Source organism: Alosa alosa, chromosome 8 (assembly GCF_017589495.1).
Source record: "Alosa alosa isolate M-15738 ecotype Scorff River chromosome 8, AALO_Geno_1.1, whole genome shotgun sequence".
Classification (NCBI taxonomy): Eukaryota; Metazoa; Chordata; class Actinopteri; order Clupeiformes; family Clupeidae; genus Alosa; species Alosa alosa.
In genome coordinates this window covers 4,676,169-4,702,529 of record NC_063196.1, presented here as the reverse complement: position 1 = coordinate 4,702,529, position 26,361 = coordinate 4,676,169, and the positions used below count along the sequence as shown (strand labels likewise).

The following is a 26,361-nucleotide window of genomic DNA, read 5'->3' as shown; positions in this document are numbered from 1 at the left end:
TTTAGACAAGGATGTATTGCTCACAGTAAGTATATGTTTTTATGTCCTTACACATGGACAGGCAGAATGCTAAATATGTAAATGACAACTCTACTGTCAGAAGACATTATTGTATTCTCCTTTTGGTTGCCCCCATGACTGAATGTTAGCCTATCAACAGTACAACAAGGCTTTTCGTTTCTTGGAACAACACATCATCACATCATTTCAGTGGCTTAATAATAACAGTATCCAAATGACACTGCGGGGCAGTTCCGTTATGTTCCAGCCAAGTGCAGATGTTTCAAGCATGTCTGCTCATCGTGGGGGTTTCGGACAAACACTGGACGTTTTTGTATCATCTCGAGTGCTGAGTCTGTTGTCTGAACAGCTCGGCATTGCAGAATTCTGTTCAGTCAACAATGCTCCTCCACACTGAGGAGGAGGTTGTCCTTCCGACACGTTTTTCCCTCAGCCATATTGAGCTGGCCTATACCTAGTGGGCAAGTGAACACAGATGTCAAAAGACTTAGCCTAGCTGGTCTATTTTTTCACCCTCATATCAAGTTCACGCCCTATCAGTTTCCCAAAGTGTATGTGTATAAGTTTGTTTCTGTGTGTGTTTGTTTGTGTGTGAGAGAGAGAGGAGAGATCTCTAGTGAAGTTTTACAGTGGGAGAGAAGGCAAAACTAATTGTGTCAGCTAAATTGCACAGGTATCTGCCTGCAGTGTTCACTTTTTTGCCAATTTTTTTTTAGTTGCAGGTACAGGCCTCTGCCATACAACTGTCTGAGGACAAGCATCTGCAAGAAACTGTAAAGGTCGACCAAAAAAAAGATGAACTGACACAAGGTGTGGTGTCGCAGAAGCGATTGGATAGACGCCCAATTTTGTTTAATGGCCTCAATTATGGTTACCATGACAACATTCTCCAATGTTAGAAATATTGGGACAAGTTTACTAAGAATGTCTGTGCACAGAGAAGAATGTTACTCTTGTACAAAAACTATAACCAAAGTGAAAATTGCCTTTTCTGATTTATAATGAGCTGTCAGCCTTTTTCTTGATACTTTGAAGCCTTCGTGTAGTATGACAAATGAAAGTCACTTGCTTTCATTTGCAATTATCATTATTTAAATGAGAAAGGTCAAGTAATGCAGATGCAGACAGCCTAAATCTGAGCCAGATCTTAAAATTAATGTGCACCAATGTCTTCAACCAAAATGTCCATAAATCATTTTCCACGCTTGCATGCTGGCTGTAATTTGTCAGCGAAAAGCATTGAGACAACTATGAATATTACAGCTCTCCTTCTATCCACTTCCCTCAGACAACCTTCTGTTTCTTAAGGCAAGGATGCGTTATCTGAAAGGGGAAATGGCAAGCCAGTAATGCATATTGAAATGGCAGATGTCATCTGTTTTATATTGTTGACTAAGTAATGATGGAAACATTGGATTGGTTTGTGTTTGAACAGTTCAGGTTCTGTGCCCCCAAGGTAGGAGTAGGAGTTTTTAAAGTATGAATTTCTTAAAGCACTCAATCACCGGCTTTGTGGTAGATAGGCTACAGCTTGTGAACGTTTTGAGGAAGAGGAAAGATGTTAGATTTCCAGATTACTCAGAAGTGATTAGGTGACTTTATCATCTGTACTCTAGGGCCTGTCTCTAGGAGAGATGATTACCTCTGCAAGCCGTGCAAGCCACAGCTTTGTCACCACTGGCTCACTTCCCAGACCAATCAGCAGTGATGTAAAAGACCCATCCCCACAAGTGGTCGGAAGTCATTTTCAGGCCTACTCCCATCATTAGCCAATCAGTGCTATACATCCCCAAAGTGCCTTGCCTTAGCAGCTGATGATGACATGTGCCAATGATAAATCTTTGTGCCCAATCTCTTTTAATGTTTTCAAACCTCTACACCAATGTTTGATGTGCATGTAATCGTGCCATGATTCAAGGTCAATATTTACATTCTAGTGCCACACCAGTTTTCAGTGATGGGTACTAAGTACTTTCAACTATTATGGCTGCATCAAGAGCTCCAGTTTTACCCAGCCAAGTCCAATCACAAACCATTGACTATAATCTCATTCTTTGAGGATTTCTGTGTTCTTGTATCTTAGACCAGCCAGATTTTTCCTGGAAGTTCCCTTTTGTTTCCTCTTTAACTATTGTCTTTTCCATCCTCTCACACCTACAATCTAATCTCCTCCCCTTACCTCTGGGAGAGAGCTTCACAATTATTCTTTCAGTGTTAGAAATCCTGCACTACTAACATGTCTTTTTATGGATGAGATGTCAAATTATAATACCTTGTCCTTGATGAAGAACAATTGTTTGGAAAATGAAGATGCAACAAAGCAAGCTCATCAAGGACCACTGTCCTATTCAATGAATGACTTATTCATTTATGACTGACCGGGGATCTCGTTCTCTTACACTGTTTATACTGATTACTGGAAAGGACATAACACATTTAAGATGATTTGCTGGAATGGTCGATGGACCCTTGCATTAGTTGTGTCCATGTTGTAAGTGTTCCTCAAGGAAAGCTCTAATTTAACACTCAAGGAAATCATGATGTTGAAAACATCCTGGAAACATCCTGTTGGCACTGGTAGCCCAATATCAGGCTGTAGAAGCTGATTCTCTCTTGCTGAGATTTAAGTGCGGTCTCAGTAGCTGATCACTGCTTCTGCTCTGGTCTGTCAGGATGGTCTTCTGTATCTCAGAGCTGCAGATGGAAAGATACCACTGCAGAAACTGTTGCTTCTTGCTTCGATGCAGTAAACTAAGGCCAATCTACCCCTCTTGCAGGTCTTGGAACCTGTAATTACATCTAAATTGTTGTTTTACCAAACCTTCATGATTGCTCTTTGGGTCAGTCAGCGGTTTCTTTATGTTTAGCTGAGTAGATGCAACGGAGAAATCAATCACCTGGTTGACCGTATTGCCATATGAACAATCAAGCCTGTGGCCAGACATGTATTTATTACACAAAAATGCACGTAATTGCTTGCTATAAGAAAATATGTGTCAGATATTTTTGCCCGATGACACTGACCAGTCCATAAATCTCATTAGTGAGTGTTACACTAGAAGCTAGTAAAAGTGTATTTACAATATAGCTATTACAATGCCAATGTTGTTAACAAAGTGCCTGAGGCCCCAGCTGTGGCACAACTGGCTGGGGCACCTTCACCGTATGCCGGCGACCCGGGTTTGATTCCCGCCCCGTGGTCCTTTCCGGATCCCACCCCTGCTCTCTCTCCCATTCGCTTCCTGTCACTCTCCACTGTCCTATCATTAAAGGCATAAAGCCTAAAAAATATATACTTAAAAAAAGAAAAAAAACATAGTGCCTGAAATATTATCTACTGAAAAAGTAGGGTAGGTGACCTGGCTATACTAAACTTTTCTAATTTACTACTTTCCTAAATTTGCACTGTCCTACTTTTTCCTGCCACATGTAATTTTGGTGTATTTATATGATAGTGCAGAGGAGGGGTTCTGGACCATCTTAGAAATGTCAGTGTTTTAGTTCTCTACTATTTTGTGCAGTGGGACTGCGATGTCTCTGAGGAGGTGTCTGAAACAACAGCAAATGCAAAACCTTTTTTTTTGCTGCCACCACCTTCTGGCTACCAAGCACGATTGTCATCTCCATTTCCGACTGAAGACCTAAGAATCCAGGCCAATTGTCCCTATGAAATGCCTCCATTGTCTTGTGTTGGTCTGACCTTTTTGAGGCCTAATTAGATGTTTTTGTGGAATTGTATTTGCTGAATTTCACATTAGGAAAGGGGTGATCAGTGGGTGGTGTGCTGTATAAAGCATTCCTCAGCATAGCACAGTCTGTCTCTCTCGCTCACCCTCATATTCTCTCTGTCATTATCTCTCTCTGTCTCTTCCTTCCTCTCTCTGTCTCCCTCTCTCTCTGTCTCCCTCCCTGTCTCCTCTCTCTCTGCTTCACTCTCTTTCATAAAGGGCAAATCTGTCCAAGAAGAACCATGCTTGTTGATAAAATGTCAGCCATCCTCAGTATAGGGAGCTGATGGGGGTGAACTGCATGTTCCACCCTGTAGCAAGATGAAATGCAGTCCTTCTCTCAACTCGGGGCAAGGTCAAGTCTGCAAAGTAGCAGTAGTCTCTTCACCCACCGTGTTAGTGCCATATAGACTAGGGGTGCTAAACTACCTCCACCTGGTTAAAAGCACCTAAAACCATGCAACAGTTTAGGGGTTAATGAGCTGGGCTAGCATGCAGTAACCTTAAATGTTGAAGGTTCAATTCCCGGCTTCCACTGCTGTGCCATTGACCTTTAATTTAATTGACATGTGTAAGTTGCTATGGATTAAATTGTCTGCTAAATGAATGAACGTAAATGTGACCTTTACAACTCATTTGTAAATGTGTTGAAAGGCATAAAAAAGTCCTCACTTTAGATGAGCTCGCAAAATGTCCTGAACTAACCACTTCCAACTCCTGACTTAATCATGAATTATAGTATCAGGAAGTGGTTTATAAAACATTTATCCACACCTTAGCTAATCATTAGTGCATGTGTTTAATCATTATTTTTATAAAGGCATGCCTACTTGTAGGTGTAAATAGTTTCCTAATCATTAACACACCCATTATAACTGATCTTATAAACCATAAACAATTCCATAACAACTGTTAAATAATGGAAATATTTCTTCATTAACAAACTATTATTGTATTTTATTAAGTATTAAAAACCATTTATAAACATATTTTAGATATAGGCTTATTCATTATGAACAAACCATTTATAACTGTGTACAAATGATTTACTGATGAGAATTAATGTAGGAACAATGTTTTGCTAATGAGGAACAAAGTATTTAGTAATAGTTTACAAAAGCTAAATAAATGCTTAATAGTGTGTAGTTATTATGACCGCCGCGCAGTCAGATTTTTTTGTTCTTTTTCTTTTTTTTTTCTTTTTCGCATGTCCAAATTTCCGTCAAGGGTTCCCGGGACACTGAAAGACCGGGGTAGACGAAACTTGGTGGGCATGTAACCCCATATGGATAGCATGGAACCATCGGTTTTTCATTTTGATCTGTAGCCCCCCCCCGCTGGACTGCACCCCCCAAAAGGAGGGTAGGGCAGACACAGTTTTCTGTGAATATCTCGAGAACCGTAAGGTTTAGGAGGACCATTTTTTTTGTATGTTGATCTCAAGGGGCCATGTCAACCCATTCCATAACCACTCATTTCATGTATAAGCCACCTAGTTAAACACAAAAAGTAAAAATGAGGTGTTGTAATCGCAGGTATATGTGACCTAACATAGTCAAAACTGCACGAAATTGGAAGTCTAGGATCATTATGACACCCTCTGAATGCACACCAAGTTTCGTCGAATTCCGTTCATGGGGGGCCACACAATAAATTAATTTGTTACTATACACCAACTGGCCTGTAGGTGGCGGAGACAGTTTTCTGTGAATATCTCGAGAACCGTGGGGCCTAGGAGGTCCACCTTTTTTTTTTTGTATGTTGGTCTTAAGGGGCATGTCAACCCATCCCATTACCACTTATTTCATGTATAAGCCACCTAGTTCAAAATTTAAAAGCAAAAATTAGGTGTTTTCACCACAATATCTCTGGCTGACATGGTCAAAACTGCACGAAATTGAAAGTGTAGGATCATTATGGACGCCCTCGAATGCATGCCAAGTTTTGTGAACTTTCGTTCATGGGGGCCTTACAATAAAATAATTTATGTGTACATTTACTGACTGTACACCAACAAGGATTCCCGGACACTGAAAGACCGGGTACCGCGAAAACTGGGTGGGCATGTAACCCCACATGGATAGCATGGAACCATCGCTTTTCGTTTTGATCTGTAGCCCCCCCGCTGTACTGGACCCCCTGAAAGGAGGGTAGGGCAGACACAGTTTTCTGTAAATATCTTGAGAACCGTAGGGCCTAGGATGACCAATTTTTTCCGTATGTTTGCCTCCGGGGGTCATGTTAACCCATTCCATGTGCACACATGTGCATAAACAGATACACACACACACACATACATTTACAGTAATCATACGTATGACACATACTCACACAGTAGACATATGTACAGTACGCACGCATGCATGCACAAACACACATACGCAGGCAAACACACAAGCACGCACATACACACACACACACACACCCACACACATAAACATAAACTTGTACACGCACACATGCACACAATTCAAGAATTTCTCAGAATTCTGAACAGGCAAGATGGGGGTGGGGTTGTATAAAATGAATTTTACATGTGAAATCTATGAACTAATCATGTTTTGGTACTTGTTGTCTAGCAGATACCAGTGAGAATTGAGTGTGGATAATGCAATTTAGTGAGACCGTTAGAATCATATAGGCCTTTCAGCGTGATTTATTTTTGTGGAAAAAATGTGCTGGACTGGGCGGCGGTCATATTTTGTACCGCTCTGCGGTACATCTAGTTATAAAGTGTTGTATCCTGTGTGGGCAACGCGGATAACTGAATAATAACCGAATAACTGGTTGTTTAAATGATTCGTATACAGTACAGTGATTGATATCTAAACATGATGCAAGCTTTTTCCTGGTGCACAAAGGATTTTAAGACTGATCAGAGCAAAATGTATTCAAATGTAAGAGAAGGAAGTCTGAGGTTGCTTGACTTGGTAGGGCTCGTGGAAATTCAGGAATATTTATGGAACCAAATGTGAAAAATGTATATTTTCCAGATCTGCCCAGTTCATGGAAAACAACTGCATGCAGTGACTTTGTAAAGTGATGGTATTTTGAATGATTACAACCAAAGATTCTACAGCGCTACACGCAAGATGGATCTAAGATCTTTGATTGCATGATGATGATGATCACCAATGCTCTTGTTGACATTTGGCATGAGTCTTAAAAACTGTTGTGTGCCTAGATCGCTGCATGGTTCTCCGAGGAATGTGTATGTGTCTTTCGGGGGGTGTGTCCATTTCCTGTTGCTCACACCATAAATCATCTGCTTTGATGGTCTCTGAGGTCGCAGGCGTACTGCTGCTGGTAGTTTCTCCGGAGATCCAACTACTGAAGAATAGCTCTGTCTAATTTTAGATCATGACTCTGCACAGCTCCAAAACTCTAGAAATGTAATTTAAGATACTTGCTTCAATAAAGCAGCTCATCCATTGATCCTGAAAGTGATCTTTGTCGGTGAAATCCTTTGGCCATTGATTCTGTGCAGTATATCTTTTTTTTTTTTTTTTTTTTTTATTGTCAGTTGAGCTTCAAGAAACATGTGATGCCATCAGGTCAGCAGAAAGCGGGAGGAATGGTTCTAGCTGTATGGAGATTAACTCTCCGGTCTCTGGGTCTGCAGACCGGAGGGGGGTGGAGCATAGTGCCTACAGCTGGCCTGGTGTTGCTTGGCTCTGTCCTTCCTCATTAATTTCACATAATCCAGCTTGCCGTGGCCTACAGGAAGTGCCCATCAACTCCCCTTGCCACCTACCCCTCCTTCCCCTCCTTCCCTAGTCCCTTCATCTAAACCACGCAGAAGCACAGAGGCTCTTTATATCCCTGGGTTTGATCAGTGGACATTGCTTTTGCTCAGTGGACTGGTAAAATGTTGTCCAGCAAACACATTTAACTTTCACTCTCACATTCTTGTTTTTTTTTCTCCCCAAAAACCACTCACACTCTCATGCAAGGCCCTTATTGTGGATGAAATGCAATTTGTCTAACGGCATAAGAATAGGCCCACTTGATGCTTTGTACAGCAAAGTGACCAAGGCATTGAAGTGGAAATGCATTAATGTGCGAAACGTTACCCTCACTGCTGGGGTCATGTTGTCATCTTTATAAGTTGAGCGATGTCACTGACACTCTTTTAGCCAGACTGATAACTTCTTTTTGTAATACATTCCTATTCCCAATCACTTAAGAATATAAAATATTGGCCCAAAGTAAATGTATTTCTTGTGTACATTTTTCTTGGTTATTTACTGTTGGTAGACAATGTATATAATGTACAAAAAAGTACATTATAGTTGGTAGACTATATTACTACTATGTAATAAAGTTGGTAGACAATGTATATAATGTACAAAAAAGTCCAAAAGTAAGTGTTTTATCTGATATGCTTAATTTCCCAGGACATATTCTGTCTTTTATTTTTGAAGATGGATCCACTCTTATCTAGCCCATCAACTGCGATAGTCTGTAGAGTCATAAAGTGTGAGCATAAGCTGAGGAAAAGGGCTGGGTATGTGAATCTGTTTGATCTTTTTATTATTGACCTTCACACAACAAAGATGAATGAAAATGCTGAGAGCTGCACCATGATAAGGCTCCTAACGGACTGAGAATACCCATTCGGTTTCACAAAACTGAGCATTTACCCTGAATTGTGGCATTCCTCCTGACGTTTAGAGAGAGCACAGAACTGGACTCTGTCTTATCAATATATTGTATTCACTTGCCTCCCTCCAGCCCAAATGTTGTGCTCGGTCATCAGTATTTCTATTGATGTCCAGAGCAAATGGAAACTTTCAACCGTCACTCTTACGTAATGTGCTGTCTCTTTCTCAGTAAGCCCTTTTCGAGCAGTATGGCGCTCAGACAAGTATTCATTTATTCCTTCTCCATTTGTGTCAGTCATTTTTAGAAGGCAAAAGGGAGAGAAAGGGACTGAAGGAATGAGGGACAAATAGAGAGAAGGAGAAGGAGGGTCAATGTTAGGGATGCACGATATATCGTCGGCCGATATATTATTAGCCGATAAGTGAAAAAATGAAAATATTATTATCGGTCCGATAACAGAATTCTGGCCGATAATTTGCGCTGATATTTTTTAAAGTCCTAATTTAGGCCTACGTAAGGTCCGTCTGGCTACACTGAGCTAGCCTACTTGAGCTTGGTTGGCTATACTTTTTCCTCAATATAATGTCAGCGGTGTGAATGTATTTCACCACTCTAACAAAATCTGTGGATATGCGTTCATTTGGGAATCTGTGCATCTCAAAATCCTCTCGTGAATGATCGCCATTTAACCTTAACAGAGCGGAGCTCAGCCCTATCTAGAGCCGTCTTGTGCTGGTGTGTTTGCACTTTACCACGCTGGTGTGTTTGCACTTTACCGCGCTGGTCGGGGAAACAAATAAACACTCCTTAATGGGACGAGTACATAAGTAGGCCTAGTTCTAAATTGTGTTTTAGTATTATATTTGCATTACTTTAGCTTGGGTTTTGTATTATTACCTAGAAATATGCTAACCATTCGTGCTTAAGTTCCAGACAGGTCATCATAATAAGTAGCTGAGCCGTTTCCCTCACAAACTCTGATTTGGTCGCTATACTGTAGCTTATTCCAAGCTGAGCCGTTTATGAGCGTTTAGTCCTAAATGAAAACGATTCAAACTCTCTAGCCACTCACTCGCAATTCACTGACGTCAGGTTCACTTAAAGCAACACCAAAGAGTTTTTTTATACCTTAAAATAATGTTTCCAAAATCGTTTCAGTGGTTCATCAACTCCTAACAGGGTGAATGGCAATTCTGCATTAAACCCATTAACTAGTCCCTCTATCGGCTATAACCGCACTATGTAAGTTTGCCAGATCGGTATGGATCTGTAGTTCGATGGAATGAGACATAAGAAACTACAAATTTGACTTGCATCTGATGTCGCAATACATCGTACTTTTATAAGTCATGCAAAATATTCTACCTTCTCTGTGGACATCGTTATTTGCAAAGCCTGTGCTGGATAAACAAATAGCATGCGTGCGACAGAGGGAAAATTCTTTGGTGTTGCTTTAAAGGAGCCACACATACTGTAGGGCTAGGCTACTGTTATGTTGTTGACTGCCATACTATTGAGGACTATTATGAGTTCTGTCCATCATTTGGTGGTAGGTAAAATTACTGCAATAAAATTATGCTTATTAAATGCTTTCCCCAAATCACTTTTCACAAATTTTTTTCAAGAGTAATATTATCGGTTATCGTATAGGTATCGGCCACAACAAACCAATAAATATCGGTTATCGTTATCGGCCCTAAAGTTCCATATCGGTGCATCTCTAGTCAATGTCCTTTCCTCAGCTAGAGTGATTTAGCATTTTTCAATGTTTGAGTATACCGCATAGCCTATGCAACAAGGATTTGCATTCTTTTCAACGGAAATGGCAGCCAAGCTAGCGTAAACCCTTCCAAAACATTAATGATTTCTCAAGTTGCCTTTTCCAGAGGTCAGGGTTTTGAAGAACATAGGAAATACTTCCTCCCCCCCCTCCATACCGATATACCAAATGTAAATATTAACCAAACCTCATTCCTTTTTTTTTTTTTTTTTGCCATCTTCTCTGCAACGTGGAGGATGTTATTGGCTTAGTTGTAACCATAAGTTGCATTTCTGTTTTGCCCCAAAAGTGCTTTCAGGTTCACTTCCCAGTTATTAGATGAATTACTGTGCCAGAGTAATGAAGTGTTGAGCAAGACCAGCAGTTGTGCTCCAATCTTCCCAAAGTGCTTATTTTCACTGGAGATGGTATGTTATTCCAAATGTCTGCAAGCACCATTTATTATTCCCTTCATTCTTTGTGATTTTTGAGGTTGCAGGTTCCATCCGTTGACTTAACAAGTTAAAGAGAAAAATAAGTAGACTAAATAAAAGTGTTCCCCGCTGTTCAAAGTGCCCAATTTGCCAAGTTTTCAACTCGCTGAAAAGGGGTACTCACTAATGAAGTAATATGTTTAGTCCCCAAGGACAACTTAACTGTACTTAGTATTTTTTTTCTTGCCAAAAGGGATGCCCCTTCAACCTTCAGTTATTCTTGGATTTTAGGCCTTGAACATAATTTTGTCTTTTTTTTTAAAGATGTTTTGGTTGTGCTTGCACTTCACTTTAGCTAAAAGGCATAATAATTGTTGTGTTTTTTTTAATGTGTTGGTTAAGGCTTCACTTAGCCTAATGAGGACTAATTTGCCATTTCTGCTGTAGAATTGGGTCTATTATTTAGAGATTAGCTCATTGTCTTTTCCGTTTAAATGAGGGTTTAACATGATAAATGCTAATCCCATAACTGGGGCTGTTTCTCAGTTTTATTTTTATTTTTTTGTGACAGTGGTTGATTCTCTTCCCTCAGTTGAAACACTAATCATCCTTCGCATGGAAAACATTCCATTGGTTGAGACATGAGGGAGAAGGAGTTCAGTCATAACATGCATGTGCAGGGCCCTTGAATGTTGTGACTGCTCTTAGAAACAAGATGTTAAACCCTCTCTGCTTTGTTTTGTTCTGTTATCCCTTGGTCTGCTTCCATTTTGGTTTGGTGATAAACAAAGCTCTTGTAACTTGAGACCCCCTCGCCTCCGCTCTTATAGAGATTGCAGAAATGAAATGATTCAGCGTATTTGATGGGCATGGAGTGGATGCCAAAAATGAGAGCAATACCCCATTGGAGTCTGCTCGGCAGGTTCGCCGCAAACCCCTCCAAGGAAATTTCCCTAGAGCACAGAGAAATGCACTGCTCCTCTCCAACAGGCCCTCCTGATAAGTTTTTGCTCTTTGGCCCTCCCTTCAGAAGAACTATCCTTGTCTGTCAAAGAGCATTCCACTCTTACACACTGGAAAAAATACTTTCTCCCTTTTTTTTTTTCTCCCTTTCCCGTAATGTCGCAAGCGGAGGAAGTGAAGTCTTTATGCCTCCCAAAAAAGCTTAGTCTACCCCCTGAGCTCACTCTAGCAGAGCCAGATTGGCCTGTAAAAGGAAACATAAATATCTTGATGGAGCAATTGCATGGAGAAGGTGAAAATAATACTTTTTCTAGAGGTAGGGTTCTGTTACCCTTACATTACAGTTGGAGAAGAATGCTGCAAAGCACCGCCGGACCCCTGTTGATCAATTTGTATGTATGATTTGTGTGAACAAATTAACAAACATTTATCTACTTCACTGACATTTGGGAGTTCGAGCGAGAGTTCTGTGAGGAAGCTCTGTGAGGGGTCTCCTAAGCTCATGCACTGTGAATAACTCGGTCAATCTCGAAACAGTAGTCGCCAGTCGGATAGTATTACTTGGAGCGTTGGGGGGGGTCCTGGGAAGTGCTTATTGAAAACTGGGTTTTTATGTTGGAGCTGGGAGACATGTCGGCGTTAAACTGGCCTCTCTACGGGTCAGTAGAACCTCACAGCTGACTCGCAGTATGCATCATCACTTGAGGAGGAAATGTAGCCACTGATTGTTAACAGTAGTAGCGAGCGAGTGAGTTAATCACACATCACTAACAGCACAGTTGGGGTATCCAAATAACTTTAAAAAGTATCCAGGTTTAAGACTGTGGTCAAGATGAAGTTGGCAGAATGATCATTAGTCATTGTGATAGTAATGTGATCAAAAAGTTATTCTCATGGTGATGGGATCAAAACAATTCAGTATAAGTGAAATAAATGATTGCTAACATGATTTGGTTATCAGATTATACATCATGCAATACATTAATTTGCACCACCATTAAGTTATTTGCTAGATTTTATTCAACATGATTTTACAAGTAAGTCAAAATACTGTTTTTGAACTACTGTTTTGGTGTTCCTCATGCTTACTGCATTTGTCTATGCTCTCTGTGCTCTCTCCTTCAGGAATGCCCAGAGCATTCGCCCCCTGCTGCTCCTCCTGAGGTCTTCGCCCCCTGCTGCTCCTCCTGAGGTCTCCGCCCCGGTGAGTGGAGCTCTGAGCGTGACCCCCCCCCAGCTGGTGTGACCGGGGCAGAATGCTGCTGCAGGGCTGGCCCCAGCAGTGCGCCTGAGCAAGAGGAGGCAGAAGCCGCGGCTGAGGGAGAGGATGGGGGTGAATGCCTCCAGCTACCCACACTCCTGCTCGCCACGCTTTGGAGGCAACTCCCAGACGCAGCAGACCTTCATAGGTAAATATTCTGCTCTGTTTCCCCTTGTTGCAGTAAGACAACTGCACACTTACGATTGTGCCTAAAGGTCATTAGAATGAGAACATGACTGATTTGCACAATTTATTCGCTTGTCAAATGTACTCAAGCACATAAATCATTTTGTACTAGTTATGGCTACGTTTTGATTTTTAGAATGTTTTTATTTGTTCATTTTGAGCAGTTCATTTTTGTCTCATGATGAGCAAAATGGTTTCCAGTCATAGTAGTCTTTAGCCAGTAACCTAATAGAGTACTGTAATTATAAATACACTCATTTATATAAATATGTATCCATCACAACCAATACTGGCCATAAGTGTGCCCACTGCTATGGCAACACACTGACAAGCCACATAAGGCTGTGCAGGGTTGGTACATTGATGCACTTTAAGTTTTCAATTGATCTCTTTTCAAATGGTTCCCGTCCAACTGAACGTATTCAAAACTGGTCATGACCCACACCTGCTTGAGGGAAATAAGCCCATAGGCTTCCCTAAAGACAGAATTCCTAAGGAGTCCTTTATATAGGTCACTGATAACGAAGGAGAGCAGCATAGCTATGAGCACAGTCTCTATTCAAGACCTCTTTACGACCCCTCAACGCTTTGTTTTTCAGTCAACAGCGCTGTGCTTCTGTTCAGCCACTCTTTTGTTTAACTGCTACAAGCACAAGAAATACTACTTTTTTTTTTTGTTGCAACGTTTGCCTTTTGTTACTTTTGGTGCCGTTCCCATTATCCAGTGTGCGCAGCCTTTCATCTTAGCAGGCAGTTTAGTGCTGTTCCACCTTGACACCGTCACGACACTCCAGAGATTTGATTTTCTCTCCACTCCGCAGGGGCAGGGAGCGTTAACGACAACCCAGTGTGTTCGTCTGCACTCTGAAATGAATGAGTGGTAAAAGCTAGGGAAGGCCGTTCAGGTTTCCCATGCACCTTGAAACTGCTGGTGTACTCGAGAATCAAATCAAACGATATCCAGATCCTTCAGTGGAGCCCCTGGCAGTTGAATTCTTGTTATTGACTGGCATTGCCTCAAATGCGAAAAGAACAGGATGTGGTTTATGCCATTGTTTTCTCTCAGAACCTTCACTTAAGTGTGGTTTACTGAATTAGGTTTTTCAAAACAGCTTAGTGAATTGTAAATAAGTATGAGTGGTAACGCTGGGGAAAATGTGAATTTGCCAGAAACTGCATTTGATTGTCCTTGAATTTCCCTCACGGGATCAAAAAAAGTATATTTACTAATTTTCATGTGGAACACTAATCTTGTGTTTGTTAATTTATTTATTGAATAACGTCTAAAAATTCATCAGGGCTGACGGCTGTCCTCACACAGCTGTTTCCTTGTAGAGCAGGCCAGATTTCACATTTAATATTTCAGAAATATCTGTTTTTGAACCCCAGAGTCTCATAAATATTTACTAGGAGTCTCAGTGCAGTCTTTTATCATTGTTATTAACCCGCCCTCATCACAAACTGTACAACACCGAGGAGCACTAAAGCAAGAAAATAATTAAATACGTTTTAAGCAGTGACTAGATTTAAATGGCAATACATAGGTCATTAGAGTGAATGAAGGGTAGATGGGCTGACTGGATTGGATTGATCATCATCTAATGGGTGTCCAAACCTTGCCAAGTTTACCACAGAAGAATTGGACACTAGCTGAAGTGTCACTGTCAAAGTGATGTCCCTTTCAGAATGTCTTTGATCTTCTAAAAGATGGTGTTGCCTCCTCAAGTCTGCCGACACCGACAAAACATTTTTACTCCTAATAGGAGGAAATATCAAAGCATGGACGCTTAGTTAAAATGCAGTCCTTAAGTGACCTGCTTTTTAGTCCAGAGCGGTTTTGAATATTTCATATGCATTTGTGTTTCAGAAGAAGAGCTTGAACTGAACTACAGCACGAGAAATGTTTTAAACTGTTTTGATACGAAAAGAATGGAAATGAACATTGAATGAGTCCTGGAAATGCCTAGATAATCCTAAATTTGCATTCATAGGTTTGCTCACCTAAATGGGCATTCCTTAAATTGAGCTCCTTTGTTATAGACTGATGTGCTCAATGGCATATCGGAATTTGACTTAATGTGGTCTGTCTTTTCACCATAGGTTCGAGATGTTTTGCATTAACATTTACAGGACATAATTATTTGGATGGTAGGAGCTGAGGCACTTTTCTCTCTTGTCAAAATATAATGAGTTTCTGATTCAAAAGCAATCTCATATACTGTACTCTGTTTCTCTGTGTCTGCATTTCTCTGTTTAATTCTCTTTCCCTGCCCCCCCTTCCCGCTATCTATCCATCATTTTTCTTCTTGTTCTCCATCCTTTCTCACTCTATTCAACTTTCCACTGTCACTTTCTTGTCGCTTTCTGTTTTATCACTTTTTGCACTCCTCACACCTCTGTGCCTGCATTCTGTCTTCCCCTGTCTACACTCCTCTAACTCTCCCTGTCCACTCTCTCTCTCCTCTCGCTCTCGCTCTCGCTCTCTCTCTGTCTCTCTTCCCCCCCCTCCCCTCCTCCATGTCTATGTCTACCAAACAGGTACGTCGTACTCACCTCAGGGTTATGGATGTGAAGGGAAGCTCTACAGCCTGGAGGGCGGAGGGGGCGGTGGTGCCGGAGGAGGCCCAGGCGAGCGGCCGCAGGACCGCAAGAAGAAGAGCTCGGGCCTGGCCACGCTCAAGCGCCGCTTCATCAAGCGCCGCAAGTCGAGCCGCTCGGCGGACCACGCGCGGCAGCTGCGCGAGCTGCTGGCCTGCTGGGACGTGCGTGACGCGCACGCGCTGGTGGAGGAGTACGAGGGCACGGCGGCGCTCAAGGAGCTGAGTCTGGCGGCGGGGCTGGCGCGGCCCCCGGCACGCACCCTCCAGCGCGACCTGGCCGAGCTCTACCGGCTGCAGCTGTGCGCCGACGTGGAGCTGCTCTTCCAGGACGCCCGCTTCCCCGCGCACCGCGCCCTCCTGGCCGCCAGGTGCCCCTTCCTGGGCTCGCTGCTGGCGTCGAGCGGGGTCGGGGTGAGCGTCGGCGGAGGAGGGGTGAGCCCCGGCATGGGCGGGGCGCCCTCGATGATCTTGGACGTGGGCGCGGCGGCAGGGGCGGCCGGCGTGGGCATGGGCATGGACGCCGGCGTGTTCTCGACGCTGCTCTACTACCTGTACACGGGCGAGCTGAGCGGCGAGGAGACGCGACTGCGCAGTGGCGAGCTGCTCCTGCGCCTGGGCGAGGAGTTCGGCACGCCCAACTCGCTGGAGGCCGACATGCGCGTGCTCTGGGAGCGCATGAGCCACCACGACTCGCTGCTCTACTTCGCCTCCGACGCCGAGTTGGAGGCCGGGACGCCGGGAGGCATCAGCGGCGGGGCGCAGACCCCCATGGGGCCCGGGGCCACCGCGGCGGCCGCTGCTGCAGCGGCGACTGCCGCCGCCGTGATGGGAGAGGAGGAGCTCCGCGCGCACAAGGCCATCCTCTCGGCCCGCTCGCCGTTCTTCCGGAGCCTTCTGCAGCGCCGCACGCGGGCCGGAGCCGGGCCACCTGGTGGCGAGGAGCCGCCCGACCCACACATGCAGCCTCTGCCCACGTGCATCGTCCTGGACGAGTCGATCATCCCCAAGAAGTACGCGCGCGTCATTCTGCACTGCATGTACACGGATCGCGTAGAGCTGTCGCTGGTTCTCCGGGGGAGCCCGTCTGCCGGCAGCCTTGGGGAGGTTCAGGCCCTCGTGGCTGGAAGAGGAGGAGGCATGACCCGCGCCGAGGAAGCCATGGAGCTCTACCACATCGCCCTGTTCCTGGAGTTCAGCATGCTTGCGCAAGGTGTGTATGTATGCGTCGTGTAATACACTGTAGAACACACACGCACGGCACATTGTCCCCCACTTCCCCCTTGTCCTGAGGTTAAACACGCAGTAGGTGCTCTGTTCAGACCTCCTTCTCATAGTAAGCGCAAGCAAACACACCACTGTTTGCACACTCTACTACCATAGTCCAGCTCCTAGTGTCCAAGCATATTGTGCCACATCCATTGTTTTCTAGAGAATATCTAGAGTGATATCTGTGGCACCCACATACACATTGTTTCCCACACATTGATTTACTTAATGTGAAAGTTGTTGGACCGTTTCGGCGATGATATTGATCAGTGAGTGCATTGGGCATTGCCTTCTTTTGCTTTTGTGTCCCTGTACTTTTTTCCTTGTTTCTTTCTGGAACATTCTTTAATTAAATCCACACACACCTCTGCTCTCTCTCTCCTCAGTCCTTTGGCATGCTCCGTTTGGGACATTCTGTGTCAAATCAGACAGAATCCAGGAAAATGATTGGTGTTCAGTCATGCCATGAAAAAGAGCATGCCATACACACTGGTCTTCAGTCATATTGAGAACATGTTTCTCTTTCAACCTACAAAGTTTGGTTGGGGATGAATAATACTTTTCAAGATATTAATGATGTGTTTTTCAGGCTGTCCAACTGAAGTTATATCAAAGGCAGAAAAAATATGAGGACATAGGATTTGAACAGAAATATTTTACAGGCCTTGATTTTGGAACCCGTTCATGATGTAGACAAGGTTTGAACAAAATCTTAAGACCGTACACCAACAAACTTATCTGCTATGACACCAAATGGCCCATTTTCATTTCCATCTTGCGGTTTCCCCTCCCTGCTCTAATGAATTCCGCGCTCGTCAGCTCAGGGGGAGGACTGAGTGCAGGTTGGGGCGGGCCTTCACTCCAGTCCTGTAGGAGACGGATGCTTTGGGAGGAATTCCCCAGTGCCGCAGCATTCTGAGTTTCCTGTTTTTCATCTTCTTGCTCCCGCCCATCACTGTGTTCTCTCTGTCTCTTGTCTCTTTTTTTCCCTTCCTTTGAAGTGTTTGATGTGTTGGAAGCACTTTTTTACAAAATTATCCATTATAGCCATTTGAAGTTTTTCCCTTCGTTTCTTTTGGTTTTGTAGATTACAGGTTTTTTTTTTTTTTATTGTTAGGTCTTGTATGTTTCCATTTGCCGTCTCACTTGTGACCTAGTGGATTGACCTAGAGGAGATTATATGGATTTTAATTTGAGTTGGTTCATGTAGGTGTTTTGAAGATATGATACAGTACTGAACACTGGATATTTGGGGTATGTCGCCACAAAGTGATTCATTGTTTCATTGGATGTTCAAAATCTATCACTCCTTTCAATCCGATTGAAATTCCAATCAGATTGGGCAATTTTATTCTGATTTATATGAGTAGAACCGGATTCAGGCTCAATCGGTTTGAAAATAATAATAATAATAATAATAATAATAATAATAATATATAAAAAACATTTGGATGGATTGAGCCTAGTTGTAGGCCTAGGCCTAATGTTTAATGTGAAATAAATAAGTAGCCTAAAAGGCAACATTCGAAATTAGGAGCTATAAGGCAAGATAAGAGTAATTGGAGAGAGAAACTGAGTAGCCTTGGCTATTTTTAAGATCTTAATGTGAACTTAAAATAAAATTTAAGATGAGACAAGGATGGATATTCCACAGCTGGTTCCTTGAACCATGGACGGATTATGAACTTTCGGGCCCCTGGGCCCAGATGTATTAAGGGCCCCCCACTAATTATCACATATGTGAAAGGGGGGTTTGGGTGTCCTCCCTCAGAAATGTTTTAATTTGTTTAATGTGATTTCCTGTATTCTGTGCATTTTGGGCATGGCCAGTACTAAATTCAATCAGATTCATAGCCTACATCCTGATGTGTTGATATTGAGGCAATGATTTCATGCAAAGGCTTTGGCTTAAAGGAGAATTCCGGTGTGATATTGACCCTAAAGTGTATTGAAACATGATACCGGTGTGAGCATTTTTCAGTGTCTCATAGCCCATCTCACCGACTTGTCCCCTGCACTCCAAAATCTGGCTGATAGTCGAAATAAAGTTGAGAACAAAGCAGTAAGAATGAACAGGTATGATAAGGGATCAGATTCCAAAAATAATTCAGTGGAAATGTATGGATTCCAGTTTCTTCCAGTAGCAGCAGTGATTTATTTGCATGGCTAGCCCGATGCCGAAGCACCACTATTGAAAAAGCTGTTGGTAGCATCGGCTAACTAGCGCCAGATTTTGGAGTGCAGGGGACAAGCCGAGATGGGCTATGAGACATACGTTCACACTCGGTATCATGTTTCAATACACTTTAGGTCAATATCACACCGAAATTCTCCTTTAAGGGCCCCCTGACTAGGGATGGGCATCGTTAAGAAATTATCGATATCGATGCCATTGTTGAGTCTGCTTATCGATGCGATTCCTTATCGATTCCCATATCGATTCCTGTACCATTTGCTTAACACTTATAGGATGGCTTTGAGAGTTGTTGGCTTCAATATCAATACAGAAGTTGAATGCTTTAAAATTTCTAAAAAAGTAAACATTTCTAAAACAAAGCTTTGTAGTGGAATCGTTAACATGTGGATGTTTACGATTCCGATGGATAGGAACGTTTGGAACCAGTTCCTAACCGATACCTTGAACCCATTCCCAAGCCCACCCCTGACCCCTTGGGCCCCTGGGCCTGGGCCGGTAGGTCGGTGCAGTAATCCATCCCTGCCTTGAACCCATCAATCAGCAAGTTTAATTTTTTGTTTTGTTGTTTGTTGACCCGAAATCCTGGAAACCCAGGAACATTGCGTTGTTGGGCAGTGAATGGATGTAGGCCTAACTAGATTGATCCACCACAATCATATTGCCCTCTTAAATCGTAAAATATTCTGTGGTCTCGGTTCACTGTTGAATGGGTAGGCCTAGCCTACCCTATGTTTGTTCAAAATATATGCTTTGTCTAGTAGAGGTGCTTAAAATTGGCGCTTTTAAAAATCGCCTGTCTCAGAATATGTAGAAGAGTCGGTCCAGGGCAATTCTGCGCAAAACTGTCACATAACGGCAACATAATGCCATGGTTGCCTCTTTAGTTGGCACGGACGTGACAGTTTTGCATGGCATTGCCCCTGTATCGTTATATAAAGCTCTGTTCTTGCTGTTCTAGCTTTCTCCTCTTTGAGTAATCGATGATTTGAAAATAACTTAGCTTATCGCTAACTTGGATATCCATCTGATTGTTTCTCGTCCCGACTCCTCTCCTCGCTCGTTTCAGGCTGTGAAAGTGAGTCTCTTCACCATAGTAACTTTACTCACTGACTCGACTTTATCAGAATGCACAGATTTCACTGGCTGAGTAGCAACAAGCGAAATGATGGTTCCTGAAGCTACTGAAGTAAATGCTATTATCATAACCTACGAAACTTTTAGAGCAGCTTTGAAATCTTACGTGAAAATCTAAATTAGGCTATTATGGTCCGGGTCCGGATAGGATCACGTCAGGTTCCGGACTCGGACCGCGGTCCGCCATTTGACGACCCCTGGTATAGGGTCTCATCATCGAAAATTTGCTGTAAACTTGAAATGAATGCATAATAGCAACCAGATTCTTTGAGTCAGTTAATTGCCATGACACTGTGTATAAAAGAAAAATGACAATGGTAATCTTCTTTTAATCTTTCCTTACTGCTATTGTAAAGAGATCACCCCTCAGTGCATTTCAAAACTAAACTCAATACAACCCAATCTCTTTCAAATTGCTATGGTACATCTCAGAATTAACATTAGCCACATAGGACTCATTATGTCGCGACACGCCCCGTTGGTCCGAAGTGCAGCATCATCATTTGGTGCAGTGGATATCGAGATGGCCTCATGGCAGGTTAAGGAGCCAGATCAGCAAGTCCTGCACCATAGATTGTCCTTCATGAATGATCAGGGTTTGCCTGCGGACAGACCAGTAAATGATCTTTGCTGCTGTGCAAGGCGTCGGCCTCATCTGTGTGCAGAGACCGTGACTAATGATTAGCCTTGTTGCAGTGCCACATGTGTGGTTATTGATTGAGAGCGGGAGACACGTGGATGACGAGTATGATTATGAAGTGGCGTGGCACTCTTTGCCCCATGGTTTGTTTTTCTGCTTTTCCTATGTTGTTCCAGAACTCCTTTCCTTTTAAGAATGTCTCATCCCTTGGCTTGAAAAAGGCAAGTGTTCTGAGCTGTGAGTGAAACTCCTCGTGGAGAATTGATTAGCCTGCCGGATCGTTGTCCAATCTTCGCTCCTGTTTTTTCAATCGCAAATGATTACTCCAGGGCAGGGGAATAGATTTCATGCCTCAGATTAATGGCTCCTCAAAATGGACTATTGACTATGGGATTCATTTTAGCCTTCTTGAGAATGAAGTATTATTTAGACACCCCATTTTATCTCCAGAACGGTGTCCCATACGAATGTCACCTTTCTCTCATGCGTTTGTATATCTGTCTGTATGTTTCTTTAGCCAATAGCAATGATGGTATTGCTGGTATGTGATTCTGACGACTTGTCAATCTCGATGTAGCCTGTGACTGTAAGGACACCGGCTACATCACAGCTCCAACTCCCAAGCACCTATCAGTCAACTGGAGCAGGAATCTCAGAATCCAACTTGCCTTGAGTCGGTTTCAGCCACTGCTCATATTTTAACTCCTCTTTAGCCCTTTTACTCTTAAATAAACATCCCAGGGCACACCTTCCTCCGGTGCACTGGCACAGGAAATGCAGCGTTGTTTGTGCATTAAATTATGGAGTCGAAGAAGGCCATCATTATTTATTGATAACATTAACACCCGGCAGGCTGATTTTAATGGCAGTATTAGAGATGAGTCACAAACACCTCATAATGATCTGTGCATCTGGGCTGCCGGGGGAGGGGGAATAATCCTCCACGCTTAAGGTAGCGTAGGGGCTAGCAGATGTAGGCCCTCCTTGGATAATGTATCTCCTAAAGATTAACATGCCCACTTACATGTCATCTCTAACACACACACACACACACACACACACACACACACACACTCTTACATTCTTAGAGACACACTATCGCGCTGTCCAGTCTGCTTGTGTTACCCTGTCCAGATGGCGTAGTTGGATTTGTAAAGGATCGAGCGTTTCTGTGTGTGTTGATGGAGGCTGCGGAGCGCCGAGATGATTTGTATAAAAAGCAGCTGGAGATCTCGTGCGTGTTTGTACACGTAGGCGATCGTTCCCACTCAGCTCAAACAGATGCGCTTGGCCACCGCGCTCCGGTGAACTCCAAACTAAACCAAGGGAGGGGAAAAAAAACGGCCTTCCTCCTCCGAGACCAAAAAAGCTTTGCACTCCTCCGTCGTGTCAGTTTGGATAAGGCTGGATTGGTCCCCTCTCTCACAGACACACACAGAGACACACACACACAGAGAGACACACACACACAGAGAGACACACACACACAGAGACACACACACAGAGAGACACACACACACAGAGAGACACACACACACAGAGAGACACACACACACAGAGAGACACACACACAGAGAGACACACACACACAGACGCATGCGCTCATCCAAAGCAAACACACAGAGGCTCACACCCACGCACACATAAGCAAGGCAACTGGACATGAGCCTCAATCTGTCTGTTCCTGAAAGTGACCCTGGCATCCTGACCAAGCCCAGCATACTCTGGAGATCTCACCCATACACAAACACTTCAGGTACACCTCTCCATACTCCATGCATGCATCCACTACCCTCCATAGACTTACCACACACAAGCATACGGTACATTTACATACAGTACAAATGCTATATGAAGCACTATACCCTAATTTCCCTCACAGGATCAAAAGAGTGTGTATATATACTTAATGCCCAGGCAATGTCTATTTCTAACAGACACACACATCATAGATTAACTTTTTCTGCGCACACACACACACACACACACACTCTGGTTGGTGATAGCCACAGGTTTTTGCAGAAGGTCATAGTGACTTAGCCCTCTCTTCCTGCTCTGTGGGAGGGGAGGACTCCACATCACAACGCCACACACACACACACACACCTCTGCATACCCAGATATCAGCATGTGGGTTTTGCTGCTCTGCACTGAAAGGGCAGCTCACACACACACACACACACACACACACACACACACACAATCCTGATTGAATCCTGGATGTGCGGAAGGAGGAGATGCAGCAGGCTGATACAGCAGCAGGCTAAGAGCAGGCAGTAGATGCACATGAGAGCGAGGCACAGCCTGGCCGCACAAAAGGACGCCAGAGCTCACCACCGCATACAGAACTGATACGGCTCAGATATTTGAGAGAGACTGAGGCGATAAATATATTAGATGATGACGGGGAGAAATGCCTGTAACTGATACAGAAAGGGAGCATTCAAAATAGACTGGCAGAGGCGTAGAACAGATAGGCCCACAGATATGATGGAAAATGTAAAATCTGCCTATATAAATTGCCCAGAGAAGAGAAAAAAGAAAATCAGAAAAAACATTCATTGATTCCAAGTATGGGTCTTGTCTTGTTGAAGCGAAGTCTCTCTCTCTGCCTGTTTTGTCTGCTGTAGGAACTGGGGCTTCCTCATTGCACTTGTGTAATGGTGTAACGGGGCATCCGCAATCATGGTGGTTATGAGTAACCATGCTTGGCAGCAGGGCCTGGCTGCAGAGATGTTATGCACCGAGTCAGTTGTGGTCGCTGGGAGCCAACCCAATTTGCGCCGTCTCCAATGAGAATGATGCCATATTATGGGCTATTTCAGGAAGCACACAGACTACACACACCTGTATTTGTGTACACACTCACACACTATACATACACCATACACTCACACTCCTATAAACACAGTAATCAGTAGTACCTCTCTGCAACATGCATTCAGTACACACCAATCTCTGTAGTTTACAGTTGTCCCCACACACACACATTTGAGTTGTTCCTGCTTGTTATTGAAATAGTGTGGAGAGTGGTTCTGTTAGTAATAATTTTAACAGAAGTGTGGTCAGCACCCCCATATAGAAAAGGACGTGCTTCACCTGCTGAGTGCACATTAGTTGTCCTTTAGTTGGCTGCAGTACAGCATAATAAGTAATATCAGTTGATTGTTCACATATTACGTCAGTCATTATCTATACAACACGTTCCCTACATATCAGTGATCGTAACAGAGTGACTTCCTGGAGGCTTTTTGATTAGCCAGTTCAGTAGACAAAATTTGAAAACTGTGATTCATTTTCAAGTAGGCATTTAATATATCTGGATATCTGGTTTGCATTTAATATATGTATGTTTAGAGGTTTATATGTATGTTTAGAACGTAGGGGCGGACTGGGACCAAAAATCGGCCCTGGCATATTTGGCCCAAGCCTCAAATTGGTCGGGCACACCTAATTAAATCAGAATCTTTGCGTTACCCTTGAATATGTATATTTTCAACTGTCATAGCGCACTGAAAGTGATGTAGGCCTCACTCTGACTGATCAGAGGTAGGCATGGAGCACATGATCTCCATAATCAAGTAGGCTATACAAGCAATTGTTAAAGAAGAGTTTCTGCTTGAATTCAAAGTATCATTTCAAATTATTCAATAGGCTACATTTAAACTATACAATGCTCAATTGACAGCAGCACCAAAAAATACTGAAACCTATGTGTAAAGAGTTAAATTACCCAGATTGTCGTAGACATTAATGTAATTTATACTAGTTATCACTTTGGACAACTGAAACAACATGAAATAAACAGGGCTGGAAATATTTTATTCCTGTAGGCTATACTACCTACCTACATTGCTGGTACATTTTGGAACAGTATAGCTACATGAACTAATTATCTGTTCCAGTAGACTATCGTATAGGTTATCGCTTAGTTGGCTTGTGCATGACTTTACGTTTTGTAGCTTACATTTCCGTCAGTCTACAGTCTTTTAGCCCATGGCATTATAACCCTTCCAAGATAGAAACCTTCTCTACTTTGAGAGACCAAAGGAAACTTATCAATCTGACCAACAATTAACGTCGATTTGACACATTTGCTGTCCGGGTTTGCAAATCATTCATTTAGAAAATTTAAGTTGCGCTATTTGTTATTGTAATCACAGCACGGCCTTATGTCATTACGATATCATTACATTATCACAATTAATAAGTCATCTAATCATCATCGTCAGCATGGCATGTCACACATAGTCTACCTGCTCCACCAGTGAGTGAGTTCTTATCATGTAGCCTCAATAGGCTCGCACTCTCCACCATCTGCTCACTGTCCCTCTGCTCTAGCTTGCTTACATCCTTGTTCAAACTCAACGAACTTTAACATGTTACTGACATGCTAGCCTACTTGCAATATTGTATTGCAATATTGTATTTTTGAATCTTCTACATTGGTGTTAATTTTGCACAATTGTCACTACCGGCACCCGCCGCAATTTCGTGTAGGCAACTTTGATTAACTTTTGATGCGCTCACAGAATCCTGGCTCTAAGCCAAAATGGGAGGGGTGGGGCCTGATGTGAGCTGTTATTGGATCAGTCTAGTGTCAATAGAAATGTAACCAGTGGGCCGCTTATTGTCCTTCCTTTGGACCGATCGTTGGCCAAAATAATTATATAGCCTATTGTATCGGCCCAAAAGGTGCGTCGGCCCACCGGGAAAATGCCCGGTATGCCAGATGGCCAGTCCGCCCATGTTAGAACGTGTTCGTAGATGGTGTTGTTGTTGTGTTTCTCAGCAGGGAGAAAACAAGCAGCACTTAATTGAATAAGTTTGATGGATCTTGGGTGTGACTGCAGCTGTGCGGAACACCCAGCCTATGTCTGGCCTGGGTCCTTCCTCCCCGTTTGCCTCTTTGACACTCGCTCTGACACAAACATACAAAGAGCCCTTTTTTCTTTTTTTTTTTTTTTTTATTTAGCTCGGCTATTAAAGGCCACTAGGGAATAATAATGATGTGCGCGCAGCGCATGCAGGGGCCTTCTGCGGAGGAAATGAAATCATGTCCTCAGAGATGCGGCCACCCATCAGCCATTAGGCCTCCAGTCAGCGGCCGGCAGGCTCTCCTGGACACGGCGAGCGGACATCTGGGCCAAGCTGCATAATTAATGTACCCCCGTCCCAGGGCGGACGTGTCGGCCCGGTACCGCCGAGACACGGGCCAGAGCGGACTGGACCGCGCCGCTCAGCTCTCTGCTCTGGAGCCCGCCTGGCTGGCTGTCTGGCCCTCTGCCCGAGACAAAGAGTAATCATCACACCCGTCTGTCTCGAGCCGACCAAGCAGGACGTGGAGGGTTGGATGGGTGGGGGAGGTAGAGGGGGGTGGGGGTGGGAACCGATTGATTCTTGTGGAGGCAACAGCCCGACGATAGCAGGTGACGGAGTCTGGGATGCTATGATTTCTGATCTCCCAGAGACCTGGCTGTGATGTAGCCTAGCGCATGGTTTGGGGTTGGTGGTGTGGTTTGGGGTTCCCCTGGGAAGCGTAGGCATGGGGGTTCTCCTGAATCTCA

The 26,361-nt window shown here is 43.6% G+C and overlaps 1 protein-coding gene across 1 annotated transcript in view; it reads left to right on the top strand.

Annotated features, from left to right (window-relative positions):
- The window catches only part of btbd7 (BTB (POZ) domain containing 7), a 62,306-nt gene that overhangs the window by 13,014 nt on the left and 22,931 nt on the right, over nt 1-26,361 (top strand). Inside the window, 2 exon segments of the mRNA XM_048250521.1 lie at nt 12,636-12,919; nt 15,496-16,767. Coding sequence (XP_048106478.1) covers nt 12,838-12,919; nt 15,496-16,767 — 1,354 coding nt within the window. The 5' untranslated portion in view covers nt 12,636-12,837.